The 24,454-nt window shown below is 41.4% G+C and overlaps 1 protein-coding gene across 4 annotated transcripts in view; it reads left to right on the top strand.

The window, feature by feature from the left end:
- DENND1B (DENN domain containing 1B) overlaps nt 1-24,454 on the top strand; it is a 160,794-nt gene that overhangs the window by 2,069 nt on the left and 134,271 nt on the right. For 2 of the 4 annotated variants that reach the window (XM_065072349.1, XM_065072348.1), the window contains exons 1-2: nt 3,634-3,884; nt 6,506-6,570. In XM_065072349.1, coding sequence (XP_064928421.1) covers nt 3,868-3,884; nt 6,506-6,570 — 82 coding nt within the window. In that variant the 5' untranslated portion in view covers nt 3,634-3,867. Of the gene's footprint in view, nt 1-3,633; nt 3,885-6,505; nt 6,571-24,454 lie in introns of those variants that run through there. The other 2 variants (XM_065072351.1, XM_065072352.1) reach the window with 2 other exon arrangements.

Here is a 24,454-nt window from a genome sequence, read left to right as displayed (position 1 = left end):
GATTCCCCTGTGCTAAATGGTTAATAGAATTGTTCTTGTCTTGAGAGGCTTTGTGTTTTTCCCTTCTCTTTGTCCCTTTTACCTTCTTCCTGCCAGAAGAAAATCACTAAATGTGTGTATGTAATGGTTTAGAGTTCAAAACAGTAATTGGATTCTCACAGAACTTCCCTCCCTTGCTCCACCATTTCCAAGGGACATGATGTGTGGTCATTTCTTGTCTGTTTCTTTCATCCCTTTTTGAGATCCTGACCCTGCTCTGCATCACTTTTATAGACCCAAATCCACACGGTTTTGATTTGCCAGAGAACGGCAGATTGCAGAATGTGGATACTAGCTTTTGGATTTTGTTTGGTGTTTTTCAACTACATCTCCTGTTGTTTCCATATTGAATTTGCTTGTAAATGAAAAAGTATTACTACAATGTTGTTATGTTGATCCTTGAGATGAAGCTGCCCTGATGGCACTTCCATCCTCTTCTTATCTGATTCAGATGAAGCAGACTTTTGGGTATTTTTCATCCAACATCTTACTGCAAAGCATTCATCAGTTTTGGAGAAAATTGAGACCTGTAGGTCCAATTCAGTTTACCTTCAGGCCTCCTTTATTGACAGCACGCAAGAGCTGAATAGCATCTATAAATATCTATACCAGTTTTAAGGGTCCTTTACATCACTACAGTTCTACAAAGATGACTAATGAGTATTCACTGCTGGCAAACTACAATTGAGTAGGAATCTCCATCTTTAAATTACCTGGTTTTCAGTTGCTCATATCTATTAAATAAATGTTCATCACTCCCACCTCCCGCAAACCCTCTTACATCAGTCCCTATGCTAACTGTTTAGAGAGGATTTAGGCACAGTTCAACCATTTTCATGTTATGCAACGCATAAGGAGAAAGGCTTTGTGCTTTCTGGATTACCTGGTTGAACAGGTGACTCTGAAAAGCAAAAATATCATTTGCCTCATGGTTCTAATTTGGAAAGGAAACCCAAAGTGTAAAGAAAAGCAAACTAGGCTTTCCTGGCTTCAGACTATACCAAAGTAATCCCTTTTCTGCATATCTACCAGCTTTTTATTTCGGTTTCTCCTTCTGCCTCAACCCTTTGCCAGGGAAGGACTGAACACAAGGCGACAGCAAGAGCACCTTTCCTAAAACATCCACTTTTGTTAAAAGCTGCTGTGGTTGCAAAGCGGTCTTGAAAACATGAACTAAGTGTAACCTGGGTATAGATGTCTGCTTTAGTTTCCACAGAGTCTGAAATAATAGTCTGAGAGATGTGAGCCTCACCTCAGCAGGGCTTTCTCTCATATGCCCTCTGTTTCAAAAGTGAACTTTCTCTACCCTTCCTGGTCTTCCAGGCAGGCGAGGTTTAGTCACTGCATCCAGTCAGTTTACTCCAGTGACAAGGGATGTTTTTCCTTCGGGAAAGAAACCTTATCTATTTTTTCTCCAATTATGATAAAATGAATTCCAAGGGACCTGATGGTCACATCTGCCAAGACAGACACCAGTCCAAGAGACTGGCTGGAATGGCGCAGTGTATCAGCCTGATGTGCTGCCAGACTTTTCTGCCTGTAAAAGTGGCAAGCATCAGCAGCTTAAGAGAAGAGAGAAGCAAGCTCACGGTAGGCTAATAAAATATTTAGTATAAACCAAAATACAGGTTTACTGACATCTTGAAACACAGCATTTTATATTAACTTTCTGGTACACTTCAAATGGAATTTTTCCACAAATAAAACATCTCAATATTTGGATAATCATTCAATCCAAATTCAAATTTACTAAATTATTGGCCATTTTTTTGCAGTAAGGGGTTTCAAATTCTTTGTGCTTTACAGTACGTACTGGGGGAGACATGAAGGGCAGAAGGGAGTTAGAGAGACAGATGTATAGACAAAATTGTGATCGTCTCTCTCCCCGCAAGTGCTTTTTCATGTACACAGCTTTACTTGCTGCTGAAGCCTTTTCGGTTCTGCAGTAGTCCTGTGTGCAGGATGCAGCACCACGTGCAGGATGCAGCACCACGTGCAGGATGCAGCCCTGTGTGCAGGATGCAGCTCTGTGTGCAGGATGCTGCACCACGTGCAGGATGCAGCAATGTGTCCAGGATGCGGCACCATGTGCAGGATGCAGCACCGTGTGCAGGATGCAACCCTGCATGCAGGATGCAGCTCTGTGTCCAGGATGCAGCCCCGTGTGCAGGATGCAGCACCACGTGCAGGATGCAGCACCACGTGCAGGATGCTGCGCTCAGCAGCTCTGGGCGGCTGCAGGAGGGTCCCTGCCCTGCTTGGCCTTCACTGCAGTGTAGCAGGGACAGGCACCACTCTCCTGTCCCCCAGCCCTCTAGTCCAAGCTGATCCCACCAGATAAGTTAAATTTAACAGTGGGCAAGTTAAAGCTGGTGCTTTTAGTGTCTCTCATGGTGTACAAAAATACTGTTTTGATGATTTTTTCTAACCCCCCCTGATCTATATGGAGTGTGTGGTTGTGTGTTAAGGATACAAAGCCCCAAACAATTTCATTTACTTTAGTGGGAGCTGAAAATAGTGGCTGTTAAAACACAGCCAAGAATTATTGCAAAATGAAGGCTGGGAAAGTGAGTACTTGAAAACCAAGAAAATCCCAAAGCTAAGGTTTCTGCTGCAACATTCAGTTGTTTTCACTGCACATCTATAAGTTTTATTATTATTTAATCTATATCCTGTGAGGTGTGTAGGATTTGTAATGAAGCCAAACTGATATTGCTTTGGACATGTTAGTATTTTTAATTTCCTGACTCTTGAATATTTGATTTTTCATTCCCAGTAACGCACCAATGCAATTTTATATGTTTAATATATAATTGGCTTGAATTTTTTCCCTCTTTTTTAACTGTTGATATGATGATTGATTTCTGGAGGAAGAGTCAAACGGCTGACATTTCTCTTTGGCCCAGTACTTCAGAATCTATTTTATGCAGCTTTTTATTGCAATGACACTACGCTGGTGAGGGAAACTTGGTGTAGGTGGGAATTTGGCTGCTCAGTGCCTCTCAGCTGAATGAGACTTGGAAGACTGTCAAGGACGGTGTTATATTTTCTTCCTTTCCGAACTGCCTGGGAACACTCGAGGGTACGAAGCTCTTCACGTGTGTTTACGGGAGGACCGGAGCGTTTACTCCAGCGCCTTCCGAGCAGTTTGGGAAACTGTTTGTTTAGCACCCGAAGAAAAGCAAAGCTAAACAGATTACTGCAGGTTAAATTAACAGTTATGACCTTTAGTACTGACAGCTCCACTTTCCGGCTGTCCATAAAGAACGTGACACGTTAAGATGTGTAAGTTAACGCACTCCCTGGACTCACCCTCGCAGCCCGCTTCGAGGGGTGAAGGTGTCCCGGCGGTGCAACACGGACTCCGCACCTACGAGGGACCTCGGCCGGGCCCAGGCCGGCCCGCGGGCAGGGGCTGCAGCCGTACCGGGCCTGCCCGGGCACCTGCGGCGCAGGGCAGGGGCGCCGCTGCGGGGGGCGGCCCCGCGGCCCCAGCTCGTCCCCAGGCCCACCCCCGCCGGGCTCAGGTGACACCGGCCCCAGCGGCTCCCCGGGCCGCCGCGGAGCTTCCTGGTTCCCAGAAGGTGCCGGAGCGGCCGCAACAGGAACTGAGAGACGGGGGGAGGAGGCGGTGCTGCCGCTCCGCTGCAGTCGCGGCCCGAGCCGGGGGAGCGGAGCAGCCATGGGCCGCCGCCCGTCGCCGCCGCAGCGCTGAGCCGCCCCCGCCGCCCAAGGGAGAGGGGCCGGCGCTGCCCCCTCGCCCCTGCCGGGCGGGGCGCTTCTTCCTGGGGGGCGCTGGAGCAGCCGCCGGGGGCCCGCGATGTGACCATGGACAGCAGGTTCAAGTGAGTGCGGGGGGCGAGCGGCCGCGGCGGGGCCGGCGCGGGGCTGTCAGGCGCGGCGCGCCGAGCGGAGCTCCGCGGCGGGCAGACAGCGAGTAGGCCTCGCAGCCGCCCCGGCCTGCGGGCCCGGCAGGCAGGGAGGGCGGGAGGGAGGGGAGGAGGGGGAGCCCACCCGGCGGGAGGCAGCGAGGGGCCGGGCGCGCCGCGGCCGCTGAGTGACAGCGGGGCGGGCAGGAGACAGCGGGCCCGGGAGCGGGCCGTGGGGAGCGGGGCGCGCAGAGCGGCGGGGCGGCGCCCCCCGCCCCTTGGCCGCCTCCCGGGCCGCCGGCGGCCCCAGCCCCGACATCGCCCTCCCACAGCTGCGGGGGCAGCACGCTCCCGCCTGCGCCGGGCACGCCGGGTCGGAGGCGTCGGTGTCGGGGAGCGGCGCCCGGCGGGGCGCGGGGGCGGGCGGAGCGGTGCCGGCTCGCTGCCCGCCGTGGCCGGGGAAGGGTACGGTGCAACGGGGCTGTTCGCTCCCGAGCCGCCCCGGGCCCAGCGCCCGCCTAGGCAGCCAGAGCTCCCTCAGGCCCGGGCAGCGACCCTGCCCGCAGCAGCTGCTGGTTTGTGACGTTAATCTCTCCGGTAATTACAAACCTCCTTTTTGCCGTTACGTTATGGCAGGTGTAAAAGGGCTTTTTAGGTGTTTGGAAGCACTGCTCTTCAGCCTTGCGTACCAGGAGTGGTGCCCGGTCCCGCTGACGTTGGAAACCGACAAGATGCTCGACAGGTGTTTGGGGAATTGACAAAAATCTCTATGTAAATATACAATGAAGAAGCAGGCTGCTACCGGGGAGCTGTAAAGAAAATGAGAGACAGTCTGACAATTCTCAGACTGGTTTGACACATTTTTGACACTTCTAAGCGTAGTGGGATGTGAAGAGTAAACTTAGAAGCATTTTTGTGCAAAAGCAGATTTAGGGTGCTGTAGTGAAAGATGGAAGGCAGCTTTACTTCAAAGAGCTTTCTTCATGAGGGTAATTCAGCTAGGTGTTGAGTTAGAAGCCCTCATTTGGTGTTTGTGACACTCTAACTGATTCACATTAAAAAAATCAGTGTTGCTTGGTCTGGGTGTTAGGAAGAAGTGTAAGGAGAAAGTGGCCTCTGAGAGTATATACTTGGCACCTGAGCTAGAGTAACACCATGGGAAGATGTCACTTGTTTCAAAGACAGGATTTTTTGTTTCGCTTTTCTAGGTGGCTCAACGAAGCCGAGCCTTATCAGTTTCATTCTCAACCCGCTTGCCATCCAGAGGAACAAAGGACGGACTTTAATACCAGAGTAAATCTCCAATATCCTGGATTTAGGCTGTTGTAACCCAGAGCAGAATTTGATCTCCTACACACAGGATCAGTAGAAACAGGATTTTCCCAACTAAATGCTTTAAAATGCAATGCAAAGAAAGACTCTGATACAGGCGGTTTATGTCTCCATAACCTGAATTAGGCTATAATTGTGTATCTCAGTTGATGATGGTGCTGAGGTCAGTGAAAGCATGTACTGAATCAATTAATTTGTGACAGCTGAAATTTCCCCCAGCTCAGTGTTTGGATTTCATTCAAATGTTTCTTTAAAGAAACAACAGTGTGTTAATTTGCTACATGCTTTATTTGAGGCATTCTAGACCTGGAACCAAGTCTTGAATTTTTTTTATTTGCCTAACACTCCAGCTGACTTCGGTGGGAGCGTCGCTCAAGAAGGGAGTTCAAGTGTGAGCCTTTTATGTGGTTAAATTGATAATTGATATGGGTGCGGTTATACCACTTGTTTTTAATATAAATAGCAGTGTGCTGGGTAGGCAGAGGGAGGTGGGTGGTAGAGTAATGGCATTTAGAACTGGTTTAATAAATATTTAGTTTGAGATCAGGTTGAGTGCTAATTGCTATTAGCATATGCAGTTCATTGTTGTCAGGTGTGTATGTCCTGGGGAGGTGGAAGAGGCACTGGCTGTTCCACAGAGCTGATCATGGGGGCTGTGGCTCGTGTGCAGGTTGGGTAGCATGTCCATCCTGAGTCATAGCATTAATGTTTTCTCACTGAATCCTGCCTGAGATTCAGCCTTGAAAGTCAATCTCTTGTGAAAGAGGAACCTAAGTGATTCTCAACATAATGGTGGTAATCATCTACATTTAAAGTGTAATGGCTAAATTTGTGGAATTAAAATGAAAGTCTAATGATGGACTATTCCCATTAAGTAGAGATAAAACGTTGCTTTAGAAAAGGCTGCCCATGACTCCATTAATATGTTTCAGGTTGAGTGATAAGGATTTTAGTAGCATTTTTTTTTTCCAGCTGTTAGGTGTGGTATGATAGAGTGACTTAAAAGCTATTTGATGTATAATGCGGTGACAGAATCACTGGAATAAATCACACGGTTTAGCTTGTTTATCTTCCTTATTCTTTTTTTTAAGGCTGTACAGGGAAACGTGCCTTTTTGGTTCTTCCTTAGAACTAATCTTATTTCTGATTTTATTTTAATGAATTTTAATTAATTTGTTATTTATATAGAATGGAAAAGATACAACATAGTAGAAATGCTATCTGGAACATATATGTGACTAACCGATTTTGTTTCCTTCTTCTAGGGAAAATCCAGAACGTACCTTTGATTTGGTACTGAAGATAAGATGCCAAGCATCTGAAAATGAAGGTAACATACTGTGCCTATTGATTTTTAGTTAGAGAAATGAGAGATGGAAAAAAATTAGTTTGCATCCTGATCTAGAGCCATCTTATGTTTTGCATTGCTGCTGGATTTGGATTGTATTGGAAAAAAATATGGTTATTTTGTTGCCTTTTAAAGTCTACTAGTGTGTTAATTCATAGTTGTTGTGGTTTTTTATTGTTATATTTTCGTTTTGGTCATTGTAAAAATATTTCTGTTCTGAGAGAAATATTTGCAAAGCTCGGACTTGGAATGTATCTTCTACAGTTCTTAAATCTTAAGGTGTTGATTTTATATAAGATTTCATTTCAGCAGAACAATTGACTTCTGTCCATCAGTGGAATGTTAGTTTTGATCAGTGTGATAGGGAGAAAGTATGTTCTTTTCTGAAGAACAGAAAGAGACTTTCTAGCTCATGTTTTGCAGCTGCGTTGGTTTGATACATGGTTCAAACAGCAATGAGCTCTGACTTGAGCTTCTATTAGCCGTTAGTTTCACATCTCTATCAACACGTGATAGAAGAGGTGTAGTAGAGCCAGAGGATTTTTTCCTCCTGGGTAAAGAGAAGATGGGATTTCCAGTGCTGAAATTAAAGTGACCCCTAGAAAGTCCTTTGAGGGAACTCGGTTCACGTTTTTATCTGAGGCTGTTGGCCTTATAAGAACACAGGGAGAGAAGTAATTTTGGTGGGGTTGTCTTGTAGTTGTGTTAGTCTGCAACAGCTGTGTCTTAATCACAATTGTAAAAACAATAAACTACATCTTAAAATTGAGTATATTTCTTATCCTACTGTGCCAATGGATGTTATTTCCAGAGTTTACTGCTCTAACAAGTTAGAAGCCTGTAGAAGTTTATAGCCCCAAACTACTCCTTTTTTAATTTCAGCTGACACTTCTGTTAGTGGTATAAAGGGTATGTGCCTACTGTGTTTACCCAAACCACTTTTGTTGAAGCTGTGTAATTGTAGTTCTTTAGGTCTTTTCCTGACAGTCATAACAGGCTTTTCTGTACTTCTTGTATTGTATATTATCAATTTATGATATCTCAAGTTCCTCTGCTTTTTTTTACCCCCCTTTTCTTTTTTCTCCTCTTCATAACGTCGTTCATTTAGTCGTGGAATGACATCTTGGTCCTGGTGCAGTCCTTGGATATTGTTACTTTTTTGTGACCAGCCAGCATGCTTTGATTTATTGACTGCTTTTTTGGTTTGCTGTTGGTGCAGTCATGGTTTGGGGAATCAGCTGGGCTTTCTTAACATTCTGGTCATTGCTGTGGTTTGTACAATGGCACATTTTGCCTTCTGTTCTATCCCTTTTGCAGTTTTTACCTTGGTAATTTCACAGATGATGTCTGTGAATCCTGTTTAGCTACTTCTGATCTGTTCCTCATCGCACTGCATGCTCAGTCTCTGCTTCCACCTGACAGGGCTTCTTGAGGGCCCATTCACATCTCTGCTTAGTCCCAGCTTCAACCTACAGATTTTACTCAACTTCCCTTCCCTCCTGAGCCCAGACTGTTGATAATTCTTTCAGGTCTTTGTCTTGAAATCTTGAAAAATATGGGCTGTTTTCTTCTGTGATCAGAACATGGATCTATATCCGTTTAGTTCCTTTATCTCCTTTTTGACTTCTGATTTTTGTCACCTGCAGCTCTGTGAATGACGGCCTGCGCCCGAGTTCTGCTCATAGTCACTTCCCTGCCTCCCTCAGAGGGCGTTTTGTGCTGTTTGTCAATTGTCCCCTGTGGAGAGTGGCACCTTTAAGAAATCTCTGCATCTCCTTGACCCTGAGTTGATGTGGAGACTGATGGGTGACCACACTGTGGGTGCACTCTCTTTTCTTTCACTTTTTGCTGTTGTCCCTCCTACCCTGTGTGGGCTCAGATGTTTGTCTGTGGGGTGGCCAAGGGCAGAGGGAAGGTGTGACACCAGTAACGTGGGGGTCTGCAGTGGGTGATTGGCAAGGGGCTCGGGGTGTTTCAGCTGCCCTGTGGGTTCTGTTGATTCTTGGATGTGTCTGCAGATCAGCACAAAAGTACAGTTCCCTTTTAAGAATCAGATTGTGCTGGCTGAATATTCTGCTGTACTTGGTGAACCATCTGGGATTTAATTTATTTCACATTATTTCTAATTCAGATAACAGTCACTCCAGTGAGGGCTTGATATCATATTTACATGTGGTATTATGAGCTCAGTGATGTATCATATTAATATATCTGAATGTTAAAGTTATTTAAAGGAAATTCACAAGGGACGAAAGCATATTGTCTTCCCTGCTACTTCAGAAATGGAGCACAAGGCTTGTCATGCTAAACAGGGAGCTTTCAAGGTTGGTTTATTATAAGGCCTAACAAATTTGACAGTTACCCTGTATTGTAGGTCTTGCCTTTAAATAGATTTTCATGCTAGGATAATCTTTTGAATATATCATACTTGAAAACGTGATCCATTCACCTGTTTCTTTGCTCATGCTTCTTTCTTTCTTATGAAAGAGATTTGTGTTTAAATAGGGGCTTTTTCCCTCGCATCCCATCTGCTCCTTGCACTTGATCCTGAAGCTATGTCAGGGCTGAATTTGTGACATCACTGCCACCAGTGTTGCCGTGGAAATATCACAGCCACAAAATTATGATCTCCCTGCATGAGTGAGCAGCAGGAGAAGCTGACTTAGTAGAGAGGAAGACCTTGATGTGACCCATAGATCTTGAAGCTTTTTCTTTTCCAGCTTTGCTGTAGTGTGTGTTCTCCTGCATTTTAATTTCCCTGTGCCAGCCTGTAGCTGTTCGAACAAATAAAAATTGAGGTAGCCTTACTGCATGTGGCACTGTTAATAAGATGCTGTATGCCTGCAACAGTGTGACATGATGAAAATTTTTGCTGGTAAAATTATTATGCTTTTGGAAAAATATTTTTAGATAACTTCTTAATTGTAGCATAGCTCTCAAATAATGTTAATTTTTCGGATTTGACTATGTCCAGCTATGCAGGGTCTTATGCACATAAAGTGCAGCAGGGTTTATGTGTATTTTGAAATTTGTTATTAAATAATTCCACTAATTATCTCCAACACGGTTTTCTGCTCAATGTAAACACCTAAGAGTTTTCATGTAGTTTACATAAATTTATTGCTTCATGTATGGTAGTAGGTCCTGAGTTGGTTACAGCGTAGTTGTGCTAGCATGTCTTTAGTTGTAATTGGATCAAAATTTTGATTTCCCATTTGATACTCTGTTTTTTGTCATTTAAGTGTAGCTTGCATACTTGACTATTTCTTAATACTGTATTATTGACTGAGTAGATCGTCCTTTTGGGCTGCTCTTTCTCTTTGTTTTAAACCACAGGACTGCACAATGGTGTTACTAGAATGCTGATTTTCTAACTCTATTCTCCTTTTTGGCACAGAAGAGAAAAAAGGGTACTCTTTACATAAAAATTCTTAAAATTGAATGCTCCATTGAACTAATAGCATGAATTCTAACATTTTTTGCTGTTGCTGACAAGCTTTGTATGTTTCTAACTTGGGTTATGTTAAAAAAAAATAAATATTCTGTGTATTAGAGGGGTTTAGTGTCTACTGTTAGCACAAAACAGGATCTAGTTCCCTCGACAATTTAAAATATATTGCTTACTATATTTTCAGAGTAAACAATGCTTTTGATATTATACTACACCTAACACTTTACCTTGGAAGTTCCGTTTCAGCTATATTTAATTAGACAGTTGAGGCATATATTCCAAAGAGGGGAAAAACTGCTTTAGGACCCAGATCAGATTGTAACTCATGTCATAACTTCCAGTCCTTTGCAGCATAGTCAAGATGGTAATAATCAATTAACATGGTATGTTGAAACATAGTAACTAGTTAATACAGCAACTTTTTGCTGGGAAAATTTGTAACCCGGTTCTCGCAGAACTTTAGAGATTAATTAACTTCTGTTCACCAGAGTTAGCTAAGTGACTCAGAGATGAATACCAAGCTATTCTAACAGCCCAATACTTGTATATTATGAATTTGGCTTGTGGTGTTGGTAGCAAAAGGTTTTATGTTGCCTCCCAGGCAGCTGCAGATATTTGTAGTTCTTTCTTGTGTCACTCCTTAATAAACAAGGAAATGAAATAGCCAAAACATTTGCCCATTTTGACATTGGCAGCCAACCTTCTGTCATAAATTTTAACTTACAGACCCAGAGGACAACTTGATAACATATTAATATGACAGAAACTGCTGTGTTATTTCAAGGATGAGCATTGCAAGTTTTTCATGCTTTGGGCTGAATCCCCTTTTCTAGGTGCTGGGATGGATGCAGTGTTACATTTATCCTGAGTGCACGGTTTGACGTGAGGCTGTTGGTTCAGGACTGTACGACAGCTGCACCTCCAGCAACGTGACTCTTGTTGTCTCTGGAAGGTGATGCCTCACCTGGTGCTGTATGGTGCGCTTGGGCCTGCAAACCGGCTCAGCCAAGCAGGCTGCAGCTTGGGGTTTGTGTCTAGCCAGCTCCTTCCATCATGACAAGTAAACTGAATTTCTGGAAGGTTGATGTTTCTCAACTCTTCCACAGGACATGTCCAAAATAATAGTGCCGGTGTAATCTTCATTAAGAGTGCGCATTTATCTGTCTATCTGTGCATATGCAAACATGTACAGTGTGTACAGTCTGAACTTTAGATTTTGGTTAAGTGTGCAAAGGTGAAGTTGGTAACTTAACTCATTTTACAAGCTGCATTCCCTATATTGATTTTATGAAAACTGGGTTGCAGAGACCGGATGCAGAAGGCAGCGCAGAGGTAGCAGCAGAAAGGCAAATGTGCAACAGCTTCTCTGAACGTAAGGTGTTCAGCATTTCTGTCCACGGTTTCCCAAGAAGATGATTCAGATTGGTTTCAGTTTGTGTGGTTAAGAGTGTGCTGTCTGCTACAGCTTCATTTTCTTTGAGTATAGCACATCTGAAAAGCAATTAAAAGGCTCCATGGAGTGTGCAGGTAGATCCAGGAAATTAAACCACTGCATGTCTTGCTTTGGGTCTAGGACTGCTTTAGCTCTGACTGAAGTTGCTCAAGTTTTACTTGAAAACCTCTTCAAAGTAGCCGTTCATAGTCAGTTCAAGGAAAGAATAGTTGTTTGAACAAGACTTGAAAATTGCTTTGTCTCTGTTTCCTCTTTAAATGCTGGGAAGCCTTCTCTAGCTCTAGGGCTAGATATGTGATTATCAGAGAAGGTGCTTTAGTAGTGTGTGTTGAATTGCATGAATAACTCCTGTAGTTTATCTTGCTTGAGCCAGAATGATGATAAATGTTAGTGATGCATGATCTCGAAATTATTTTTCTTTAAAGAGTCGTCTTTTCATTACATTTTCAAGGGAAAGTCATGCAAAACAGTTTAATTATATGTTAGTGGTGTTAAGAATTATTTGAATTAAGTTCAGGAATTAGGCCAGAAATGCATAATTCTTTGTATGAGGTTTGATTGTGATCTGTAAGGTACTAATAAGATATGTAGTTCCAGGAAGGTCCTGATTCTGGAAAAAAGTTTAACACAGTTGGTAATTCTGTCCATGGGTAACCTGTCTAGCTTTGGTATGATTTTGATTGTCTTCCAAAGCTGCTTTCAGGATTGTGGTTAGAGCAAGCACTATTTTTTCTTCTTTTTTTTTTGTTCACTGAAGAGAGCTGTTTATTCACCACAAACGCTGAGCCTGTGGGTGCAACATGCTGATCAGATCACTCTTCCTCTGCTGTACTGTTGTTTTTTTTTTTTTCAGAGAGTCATTTGAACATGATTAGAAAGATAACTCTATCAGCGTAATACATGAAGAAGTTTGTATTTTTTTTAAAGCAATTAAAACTTTTGCTGTAGTCTTTATATATTATCAACCTTTTTCACTATTTTAACTGGAAGGATACTGGCCTACAGAAAGTTAGGTTTCTCTAACTTTTTAAAGCGTGCTGTGTTCTTCAGGTGACTATGAAGATCAACTCTATATTGCTGTGTACTAGATAAGCTTTCATACAAGTCTGGTGTTTATTTGTAGATTTTTAATGTCAAATACTGTGTTACCATATTAGAATTTATTTTACACCAGTACAAAGTTAAAGATGCTTTTTTGGTTTGTAGAATGCCATTTCAGAACGTGGGCTATCTGATTAAAGTCTTGAATGCAGCTTTTGTATATAAGAAATAAAGGCTTTCTTTCCGTGCTCCTCTAAAATTTCATTGAGTTTAACACACCCCATCCCAAACTCATTAACTCATATGTTGTTGTTTAGGTTAGTGCTGCTTCCCTGTGACTGTTTCTGTTTTTCCTGATGCAATTTTCAAATGATCGTACCTAAAAAGCTTGGAAGAAGACATTCAATCTAACCTCGTTTCTCTACAAGATTATCAGTTGTTTAGGAGTGGAATATTTCACAGTCCTTAATTGAAGATTATATCAATGTTTCGAGGGCAAAAGCAGGTAGTGCCGGAGGTTGTGCATCACTTTTGTCCTTTTTGACAAAGCTAAGGACCATAAGCCAGAGTTTGGCTGAAGCTCTGTCATGTGCGAGCACCAAGCATACCTGTAAATCCTTCACAAATTATAATCTACTGTATAACTTTGAACCCTCCAGTTGTATCTAAATGAATGTTTTCATTATATTCAAATTTCATTTAATTGGAAAGCTCCTCAGGGTATGAACAATGTCTGCTGTGTGTTTGAACTGTCACTAGTAAAGAGTGGGTGTTGGAGAATTATGAACAACAAAAACAATTAAGGCAACTATAATTTTGCATCTGAGATAAAGATTGGCATTTTGATGCTTTTTACCTTTTCCATTCATTCTCCAGAGACTGAGAGGTGGAGAACAGTCACTCTGGCTTTCAGCCTCTCTTCACAGATGCAAAAATGTGGAGGAAAATGTTGTTTTTTGGTGCCTCATTTCCTCCAGATTTTTTTTTTTCACCAACCTACAGAGATTCTTGGATGTATGTGTAATTTGGAGGTGGGTGCAGATATGTGTGCGTAGGAGGTGAAAGGGTGAGAGCTGCTGGAGAAATAGGTCAAGGAAGCCCCTTCTTCTATCTCCCTTGCATTCTTCATCGGGGATAAGAGACCTCGGTGGGGAGGGGTGACCCTTATCCCCAGCAGCCAGAGGATGGGCCTGGGAGGAGCGGCAGGCTCTGCTCTACTCCAGAGATACCAGCTGCAGTAATGTGGGGGCAGGCGCTGTGGTATTGGTGCTGGTACAGATGAATTATTCCCCTGCAGGCATTTGCCCGACAGTGTCATTTTTTCATGTAATGCCATATGCCACTTTCAACAGTGTGATTTGGTTTTGGACAGTGAAATTAAAAGGGAAAAACTTGATGAGTTAACTTTTACAAATATTAACTTGTTATAAAATGAATTTTGTATAAAATTCAGAAGAAGGGACACACTAGTTTTAACATAACTAAATATAAGCTGAAAACAGCAACCTGTATCGTGTAATGTCATCAGTCAGTATGAAAGTTGGTGTTGCTGTGCTTTTTTCAAATTTAATTTTAGTTTTGTTTTAGTACTTAACTATTTGAGATGGCTGCCTGGGGGACAGTTTGTGGGCTTTTAAATTGCTTGCATTCAGAAGTGTTAAGATTTCACATATTTTTCTAAGCTAATGTCAGTGTGCTGCTGCCCTCCCACACACCGAACAGTTCGTCTGCACAGGGGTTTATTGTCCTTTAAGGAGATATGCTATGCTCCTAGCTCTCTTCGTATATAGTTTAATGGCTTGTCTTTCATGTATGGAGAGTTTAAAAATCTGCTTAAAAAGCTTTGCAAACCAGTTAAATTTTCAAGGTTTAAAATGCTTTTTGCAAAGCTATGAGGCACTTCTCTCTCTAGCACAGACTTGAAGAGGCTGAAGTGTAGGGTTTCCTGTCTGGTTCACAGAAACAGTCTTTAAATTCTTTTTCCTTTGCTGCTAGTGATATTATCTGGGGATGCAGATACATATAGATACATGTGCTCATCATGTATCTGTTGGGATAGATACTTCTGTTTGTAAATAAAATAAAGGGAAGAGTTCTCTTAATGTTCATGAAGGGCTTAAAAACCCCTGAAGCCAAAATAAGTTTTCCCAGTAAAGTGCTGTTGTTATTCCTTAAAATAATTCTGTGTAGTAAGAACAATTTGAGCATAGCACCACTGTGCAACTAGTGTGTCAAGAATCTCTGTTTTTCTTTTGTGGTAGGCTGATGTGTGGTAACTTCAAGATCCAGATAAAAGCATGCTTAGGATGGAACATTCCGTGTGACTGACAGATAAAGTACTAAAATGCTGAAAACATTATCATCTTACATTTGCCTTTGACATTTTTCTGGGTATCTTGGAACTCTAGCTCCACGTTTAGAACTGAATCATTTGGGTGGACAGAGTTTTTACATTTTGTGATTCTGGTTTAGGAGGAGAGATTAAAACTTAACACCGAATTTTATATGGAAAAGAGAAGAGAAAAAGCAGAAGTGGCGAGAGAAAAAAGGCTTGAACAAGATTTTGGGTGCGGTATCTGCGCTTCCTGAGCTGGGAAAGCAGAGGCAGCAGTTTACAGTCATAACCGTCTTCCTTTGCAAAATTCTTAATCCTCGCTTGGAAGGTACTGTCCAAGTATTAAATCCTTAATTAGAAATAAGGCTTGAACAACGCCCTTAGATGACGTTTCCTAGAGTTTGAGTCTGGATCTGGTTTCTTTATGCATTTGAGTGGGTATTTGATGCAGATTAAAACCTAGCTGAAACTACGAACTTGTGTCTCAAAATAGCATATTAGTTAGGGTTTCTGTATTTACTTCAAGATATATTTTATGAACTTTCTTAGTTAATGCTAGGTTTTAATAATCATAGGGGCATAATCGTCATAACCAAGGTATATTGCCGTAGCTGGTTTACCATTGCGTTTTTCCTTAAACTCAGAATGGGAAAGAGTGACACAAAGAATGATTAATACAACTGTTCACCTTCTAATAGAGAACAAGAAATTCCTATTTATCTGACTTCAGCTGCTGTTCACATCAAGGGTTTTACTTGTTGTACCAGTTGAACCTGTTTTAGAACACATCCAAATATTGTAAGGTTACGGTGTCATTGTGTAGACAGAGGCAAATGTTTGCTTTTTGGGGGAAGCAGTTCATTTGTTCTGCTACAGGACAAGCTAAATGCAAAAATATGCTGTCTTTGTATTTAAATACTGGATGATAAATGTCAAATTGAACTGTGTTGCGGGAGTTGACCTGACACGGAGAAGCCGTGCTAGTGATAGGTGTAAGGCACAGCATTGTTTTCCAGTTCAGGAAACCAAAAAGAATGAGGGATGCCCTCACTGGCTCCTGCTGTCTGGCTGATGGCTTTGCAGCTCCTAGGTTACTCTCCGAGTGTTGGAATTGTGTCGGGGTTATGTTAAACTCCTGTCCTTTTGAGGGAAATGAGTTCACCAATTTTGCTGGTGCCTTCTGGTTTTCTATTCACATAGTAAAACTTGGGTCCTAAGGTAAAAACCAAATACTGAAAGTTAGATGGTCACTTTGAAGCATTGCACATTTGAAGATACATATCCAATTTGTTAAAAAACAAAACAAAATTCTGTCAAAAGAGCTCAATTAGGCTAGATTGGTATCATGCAGTAATTCATAGAACTGAAAATGGTTAACAATATCGTGACATGACATGGAAAATTCTGAAAAACTTTGTGTCCAGGAAAGACTGTTGCTGTTACTCATTCTAGGTATCTTCTCCCTGCTAAGAATATTGCCAGATAAAAAAGAACATTAGTTGCCTAGCGGCAGATGAATTGCTCACTTCTTTAGCTGAAACTAGTGAACTTTTCCTATCATGTCACAAGTGGCTGCGATGGCAGTGATTGTGTGGCAGGACCGGTAGAGCTTTCTGACACTGGAAACTGTGTTGGGTGAGGTTCTGAGCACTCAGTTGCAGTCACAGTCAGGCGTTTTTAATTGGTGCATCTGAGTAAACCCATTGTAGTTTCTGGGAATAGGCACGCCCCGTGCATTTTAAGTACCTGTTTACATTTGCTTTTACTTGGGGCCAGAGCCCTGTAGCATCCTGCAAGGTCTAGTCTAAAAATGCTTATAAAGTGTCAGCCAGGGCAAAAAAAAGATCAAACTAGTATGTGTAATTAATAAGTAAACAATTGAAAAAGATAATATCTTTCTCAGCCTTGATAGAATATGCTGTCTTTTGCATATAATATTTTAAAAAGTATTCTTTTGCATTCTGGTTTTAATGTTAGAAATCAATACTGTGGAAGTGCATGACGAAAAAAGAAAAAGTGCTTGAGATAACCACCTCTAAAGTGCCTGGCTGAAAACATTTTCACTGGCAATAAAAACCATAATAATTAAAGCTTTCCTTAAACTCTCTGGCAACTAGTGATAGTGACGATCTTCTTTTTAAATAAACAGTCTTGTGTGACATTGCTGGATGTTAACAGATCTAGCAAAACTGCTTTGTCATTGAGAATACTTGTCAGACCTCGTCGCCCTTGGAGGAAATTTGCATTATGTTTTCAACAGTGAACACAACAGAAATTCTTTCTGCTCCTGCTGTTGGGGAAAATTATGAGGGAAAGGGTAAACCAGATAAAATAAAAATAAACTAGCATGGCTTTCAGTGGAAGTGCAATAGGGAGAAGGTTGGGAATGGAGAGGCTGGTGAATGGTGTTGGCTGTGGACAGCAGAGCTCCTGGAGCCAGGAGATCCCTGAGCAATTGCTCTCGTGGGGGCTGGGGAACATGAGCTTGATCTGCTTGTGTATGATCTGCTTCAGGCATTTTAAATAGGTGAGAGAGGTCTGAAACTGCAGCATGCTTTGGAGCTGTGAAAAGAGGAAAAAGTCCTTTGCTTCCAGCCCTAAATGACTTCAGTTCAATCTGTGGGACTGCATGACTCTCCTCATGTGGGACTGAAGGTGTCTCAGCTCTGAAACGCTGCTTTTCTCTGTATTTCCCAGAAAACCTCTTGGTGTGTTTGGTCTCACAGAACCCATCTAAGTGGCTTCTCCTACCTGGGTGTTTCGATTGGTGGTGCTTCCTATGATTGTTTCACTCTTGAAAACTGAAAAATACTCAGTGTGGTAATCTGTGAAAATGAAAGTATCTTATTATAAAGGAATATGCACTAAAAATTTTGGCTTTCTCATGAACAGTGGCGGTACTTCATACACTGTCCAAATTTTAAAATGCTCAATAACCCTTCTAAAGGGAGGCAGGAGCATTCAGGATAAAAATCTGACTGCGTATGCAGTCACTTCAGTAAATTGTGGCCTGGGATTGCGGAATGATCTGTGTGCTCACCAGTTACTGTCGTCATTAATGACTTCAGTAAAAGGTCTGAAATGAATTCAGCCTAGGAGAGTTGCAGAGGCACCACTCGTTATGGTTGTATTGTGACATGGAGTTAGTGTCAATCTTTGTAAAGAAGTAAACATATACTCTTAGGATAGGCAGTTCTTTGGGGATCCTGCTGGGAACATAACATGGAGCCAAATCAGAATTGCTCACATTGTGTTTTAGAAACATAATGGGATTTTGTAAGCTGGTAAAAGTACATTGTTTGTGTTGTGTCTCATCATGTACTCTCCTCCTTATATCTTAATATAAACAGGGAAATGTGATACTGACATATGTTACTGGGGCACTTCTGCTGCTGGAGTTATGCTCCTCTGTCTTTTAACACTAGAAATTATTCATCTAAGCATGACCAGTATGTTTTAATTGTCAGCACATCTTGAAATGTTCATTGTTCAGTGAGCAAGACAAAAGTCTTGCTAGGACGGAAAGTGTCAGAACAGCATAAACAATAGTTGCAAACAAAGTAGTGTTTCAAAATGCTTTGTATGCGATGAGACTAAAGGGATTTTGGTATTTTCTTTTTCTTTTCTTTTTTTTTTTTTTTTTTTTTTTTTTTAGACCTGTATTTAGTTAATGTTGCTTTGGCTGTGAAGAAAAGTATATATTACTTAGCACAGCAGTTAGCATACTAGCTTTGTGCTTGTGGGTCAGAACACAATGCAAATCATGAAACAGATACAAATTGCCTAATCTGAGATAAATGTTGAAACAGTTAATTGTTACAGAAAGAGTGAGAAGGTGGCTTTCTATTGATCGATGTTACAGAACCTCAATTTTTTCTAGAGTCCTAGCAGTATATATTCAATTAATGTGTTTCATGGGAATATAAGAAGTTATGTCATATATGTAAAATAAAAAGAAATGATAGTGTGTACTGTGTGTTATCCTAAATTAATATTCCTGTGACAGAGCAATACTGATCTGTTACAATAAAATAATACATCTTAGAAACCAAAGAAACCACATTTCCAATATAAATCAGTAGTTCTCAAGTTTAATTATCCCATCGTACTCATACTTTGTTCACCAGCATTTCTGGAGGATTTTGTTTAACTCTAGAGTGTAACAGCTAGACACACTGGAATGATGTGGGTATTGCAAATATGCAGGGTTAGGCAGAGAGCCAGATTTTATTCTCAGCTCTTCTTTGAACACCAACAGCTGAGAGATGAATCAATGTCTTCAACTTCATTAGGTTTTTCTTAAGAGAATGGAAAATGGCACTTTTTTGAGACACCCTGATTGACTCCTTGCATCTGATATTCTCAAACATTATATTATAATTCATAATTATCTCCAAATAAAATATAGGAGCAGTGAAACAAGAATGCTCTTTCATTTATTAATTTAATTTATATTAGAAGTTATGGCATTAATAGAATGCACAGGTGTGTGGATAAAAATCTGTTTTATGTATGATGAACTGCAGTTGTTCCCTGTAGAGGATTCCTGTGCCCAGAAAACTGACCACATGCACCGAAGATATTCTGGGACAAAACACGGTACCTGACAGGGTCCCAACCAAGTCTGGTTTCCAATGGTAGTGAGTCAACAAAGACAAGCATTTTATAAACAATAGGTGAAATATCTTCCTAACTTGTGGCTAGATAGCTCAGTAGTTATTAATAGGATACAAAATCTTTCATTGCTGGAATATGTTTACAGAACTAGCTCTGAATCTTTTTTTTTTTTCCTCCTCTTTTGAGTGTCCTGTTATTGTCTGTGCTTCCTCTTTTCCGTGTATGAGGTTTATGTTTTCATTTGACTTATCAGCACTAAGAGAAAACGATTAAAAAAACCAAAACCCCATTGTAAGGGCCAGACATAATCCTAGATTTGTTTTGGACTTTGCTGATGTTGAGTTTCAGCTAAATAGGGGAAAAAAAATGATTACACAAAGGTAGAACACAAACTATACATTGGTAGGAAGTGCCAGCACCAGTCACACCTGAAGGGGAGTGAAGTGAACCAGGGTCGTGTTGCTGAAAGACCAAGTGATGTGTTTCTGGGGGTCACATCACCGAGCTTTGCTGCTGATAAGCATCCATTAAGCAAGTCTGGCAAAAAGAAGCCAAGTCTTTGAATAGCAGTTTCCAGGAAACAGACACTTGAAGTTTGAAATGAATGACTAATAGCAAGCGCGGTGCGTTTCTTGGTAGTGGTTCTCTGGCAGCAGTGATGAGCGTCACTGTCTTCTGTTTTGCAGCTTGACTTTCCATGGGCAGCCAGGAGAAAGCACACACTGTCCCGTTCCCTGAGGGACGGCACAGAGATTGTGCTGGTGTCACTGAAGTAATAGTGAGGGGATGAGCGTTCCTGAAACTGTCACAAAGAAAGTGCATGTATATACTGGTTCTCATTGCACCTTCTTATGATCTCCCCTTCAAGTAGAAGCCAGTGTGGGTGAAGTCTATCATTAAGCAATGCTTTCACCTCAAATAATCTGGGTTTGCTGGGTAAGACAGTGGAGAAAATTAACTATACAACCTTTTCAACATATTTAAGCAATAGAAAACTGTTAAAAAAAGCCAAAAAACCCCTCTTAATACACTATTGCATGATGAAATATGAGGGAGGTATGATTGTGACCTCCTTGAAGTGCTATAATATCTGCTGTTGAAAAGATTAAATGGAACTATGTGTTGTTATTACATTTGCAGCACAGCAGCACTTCAGCTGCAGATCTGTGTGATAGTTCTAACTTCCTGCTGACCTGTAACTTCAAAAAGAAAAGGGTTCTAGGCTTCATCTGAGCAGGAAATTTACCAAAAACTCATTAAAACATTGTAAACCTTGCCTGATGCAACAACGCATTTACAGGATATTGTTTCAAGGTACTAATAATCCAGGGAAATGAGTAAATTAATAGGTAAAAACTACATGCCAGTTTACCCAGAGCTCATCAAACATCCTTAGTTACTCCCTGCCCTGTCACTCTGCAAGGAACAGCAGACGAGGGTTGTGCTGGTGTGGAGCATCACCCTTCACGTCCTCGTTTCTAGAGGGGAGAATATTGCTGAACACTCTCTCTTCTCAAAGAGTCCAAGGTACCACACAGATGTGGTACATCTCAGATAGATGAGTTTATTAGATTCTTTCTCTTTATTTATTAAAAACTGGGCTAATGTGCAGGGAGTAGTGAAGTAGACTGAGATCTTTTTAGTTAAGGCTGAAACTTTCGCCACATTCATAAAGTGTTTGTAGCATTTCAGAGCATCTGATATTTGCTGCTGTTAATACCAGATCAGTTTTACCTTCTGTGTAAAACACAGGATTTAAAAATAGATCAATACTTTAAATAACTATAAAAATGTTTTATTTTTGTTACCAATCTTTCCTGTGTATTTAGCAAAGAAATAACAAACACTAAAGTGCAGGTATTTTAAAAACTACTTTGGAGTTTAATTCTAAAAGCAAAAAAAAATAAATGATATATTCACTAACCCTTTATTAGAACCTTCATTTATGGGGAAAAAAATGAACCATTTGCAGTCAAAATTTTCTTAAGTAGATTTCAAGTATTACTGGAGGATTATATTCAGTAAGCTTTTTCATTTTAAATTTAGCTGTAGGGCTTTGTGGTACTTGAAATGACTCATGCATTGTACCACGGCTTAAAAATTGTCCCTTTGTACATGTAGAACCGGAATTCCCATTTTATGAAGCAGTTTCAGTAACTGACTAGTTGAGATTAAAATCATTAGAGCCCAAAAGAGATGGTAGATAAGCAATTATTTGGGTACTTGTCAGTGTTAAGGGGTTTAGGTGTACATTTATGTGTAGTTTACTTTCTTACACGTGGTGCTTCTAGGATGTTGCATATTGCATAGTTGTTTAGATATTAATTTGATTATACACTTGTAGATCAGGAATGAAAAACAATTTAAGTAATTTTGTCTCTTAAGTATGTGGAAGAGCAAGATGGTAAACAGTAGCTTATAGATGAAGAACACAAAGTAGGTCAGCCAAGTCATCTGTGCAGAGCGACTCTTAAATTTGTGTTTTGTGTATTTAGTTTATAACTGCCTACAAAAGAAGTTTTTTTAGCACATCAGAAATGAGATTTCAGTAGCTTAATGAAGTGTCCCCTTATCATAGTGCAGTTGGTTCCTCGTTTTGCTGTCTTCTCATTTTTGGTTTTAATTTTGGGTGCAAGTGTGTGTGAAAGGAAGTTGTGACTGAGGCTTTTTGTGAAGGAGATGCTCTGTCATTTGAAGAACAACAGAAATATGTTCTCAAGTCAGCTTCTCATTGTTCAGACAAGTAAAGATTCTGTGTTTTTTTTTTTCATTGCAGATGATTTGTCTGTGTTGTTTAATGCATACATGGTCTCTGAAAGCACGTGTCCCCTTTCGCATAGCTGTTAGAAAACTGGTTAATAAAACCAGCTGAAGTTATCCACAGCGCGTGTTGCAGTTCAGTGCTTGAGTGAAACTGGACAGCATGACCTGAACCCGGCTGGATTATCCAGAAAATTCCTTCTGAGATGTGCTAAACTCTGCTTTTCAGATCTGTCAGCTTAAAACAGGTCTGCCATTGCTGCGAGGAGCTGAGCGTGCTGTCTTTGACAGCACAGCTGCCTGCTTGGAACAGAACACCTGCACCCCCAGTCTAAAATACAAATCCTTCCCTGCGCTGGATGCAACTTCTTTCCTGTGTGGATCCAGACTAAACTGTTACTCATTTCCAGCGATCTCCAAAACATCTGTCCCCCCATTTGCCTGCATTAAGACTGCTCTGTAGGAGCTGAAAGGGGACCGGCTGGGCAAGGAAGGCTTTGGAGAGTTGCCTCCAAGACCCACTCCCTGCTGTTGTGTTCCTGGTGTGACTCTGTTCTTGTATTTCGAACTGGAAGAAAATAAGTCAAAATACAGATTATAGCCTTTCAGGCAGAGAAGAAAAACTGTGAGCAGGTTTTGGGGCAGTTTGTCCCCTGGCTGTGTGTGCAGGTGGTGGGTGTCACAGCGTGCCGTGTGTCAGCGCCCAGGACCCGCCGGGCTGGGTGCAGTGTCCTTTCTGCAGCGTGTGCCGCGGGCAGCTGCTCCGGTGTGGGAGCTGCTCCAGGCTGCCCTCTTCTCAGCAGCAGCGCGCCTGCCTGCTGTGAGCACCTTCTGGTCCAGCCCCTCTGCACCCTCGGCAGTGTCCTGGGGCAGTCTGGCTGTGCTGCTGTGTTTGTGAGCAGTTTCCTTTTGTGTGTTTGAAACCTACTACTGTTGATTTACTTGGATTATAGGTTTTGTATTACAAGAAATAGGGAGTAATTATTTCTTTTTCACCTTCACTTGCGCTGTGGGTGATCTTTTATCCACCCCCGGCTGCCTGAAAGTGTGATTTGTTGAACCTAGCCCTGAGTAGGTGCTTTTCCGTACCTACGATGTATCCTTATCCTTTCGTGTTCTTCTCTCAATTGTATTTGTTGTTTGAGGAGAGGATGGTCAGAACTGCACAGAACATCCAGGGTGTCATCATGTTCTGGATTTCTATAGCAGCAGAGCAACAATTCACAATTTTTTATTTTTTTTTTTTTTTTTCTTTTCTCCATGCTTGGAAATAACTGTTCCATCACTCTTACCCATGGTGGAGAATCTGCTGTTTATTGTTGCCGCCCTTTCTCATAAGAATGTAAATATATGGAGCTGTAAAAACAAACCTCACCACCCCTAAACCACAACTTCTTGTGTTCTGTGTCTCTTTCTAAAGCTTCAAATCAGTAGGTCATCTTATCTCATGTAATGCAGTTTTTCAGAGTATTTTTTCCCCAGATGCTATTGTGCTAAATGTGGGCTCAGAAAAGAGAATGGAAAAATGGCCCCAAATGTATTTTTAGTATAGAAAGAACAACTTTGTTCTTCTTTTTTTTTTTGTTTACTTCTGTTCACAGGGAGAAATCCATTGTTCTGATTTTTAAGTCTCCCATGTTAATATATTTTTTTTTTTTCTCTCAGTAACCTTGTTTAGAACTAAAAATAATAATGAATTATAAGAGTATAAATCTATTTCTATTATCATGCTCTTGAGTTAATGCTCTGGATTCGTTCCTTCCCAGACTACATTTCTTCTCAGATGTTTTGTCTGTCTGAAATCAGTTTGCATATAACTTCTCAAACTGGCCTACATATGTGTGAAAATGTGCATCTTGTTGAATCACACTCACAGTGAATATCTATAAATAAGCAAATAGTTTGGTACTGTGAGCAGGTTTGTAGGGTTGGATCCTGTGTGGCGGCTGCGTTATTTTGGGGAGCTGACTTAGGTTCCTGTGCAGCACTGCTCAGCTTCAGAGGAACATGGTTACTTTCTTGTTTCATCACAAAACACTCTTAAAAAAAGAAACAAAATCCCCAAAAGTCAAGCAAGCACCCTCGCATTCCCCCAGTCAAGCAACCCATGCCAAACAGCAATCTGTTTGCTGCTTATTTTGATGTTCTCTGCCTCTGTGTTCAAAACAAACTGGTGAAATTGGTGAGGGGCGCATTTCCTCAGCTGTGG

This window comes from Columba livia, chromosome 8 (assembly GCF_036013475.1).
Source record: "Columba livia isolate bColLiv1 breed racing homer chromosome 8, bColLiv1.pat.W.v2, whole genome shotgun sequence".
In the NCBI taxonomy this organism is placed as follows: domain Eukaryota; kingdom Metazoa; phylum Chordata; class Aves; order Columbiformes; family Columbidae; genus Columba; species Columba livia.
The sequence above is the reverse complement of the archived record's forward strand: the minus strand, read 5'-3'. Positions and strand labels throughout refer to the sequence as shown.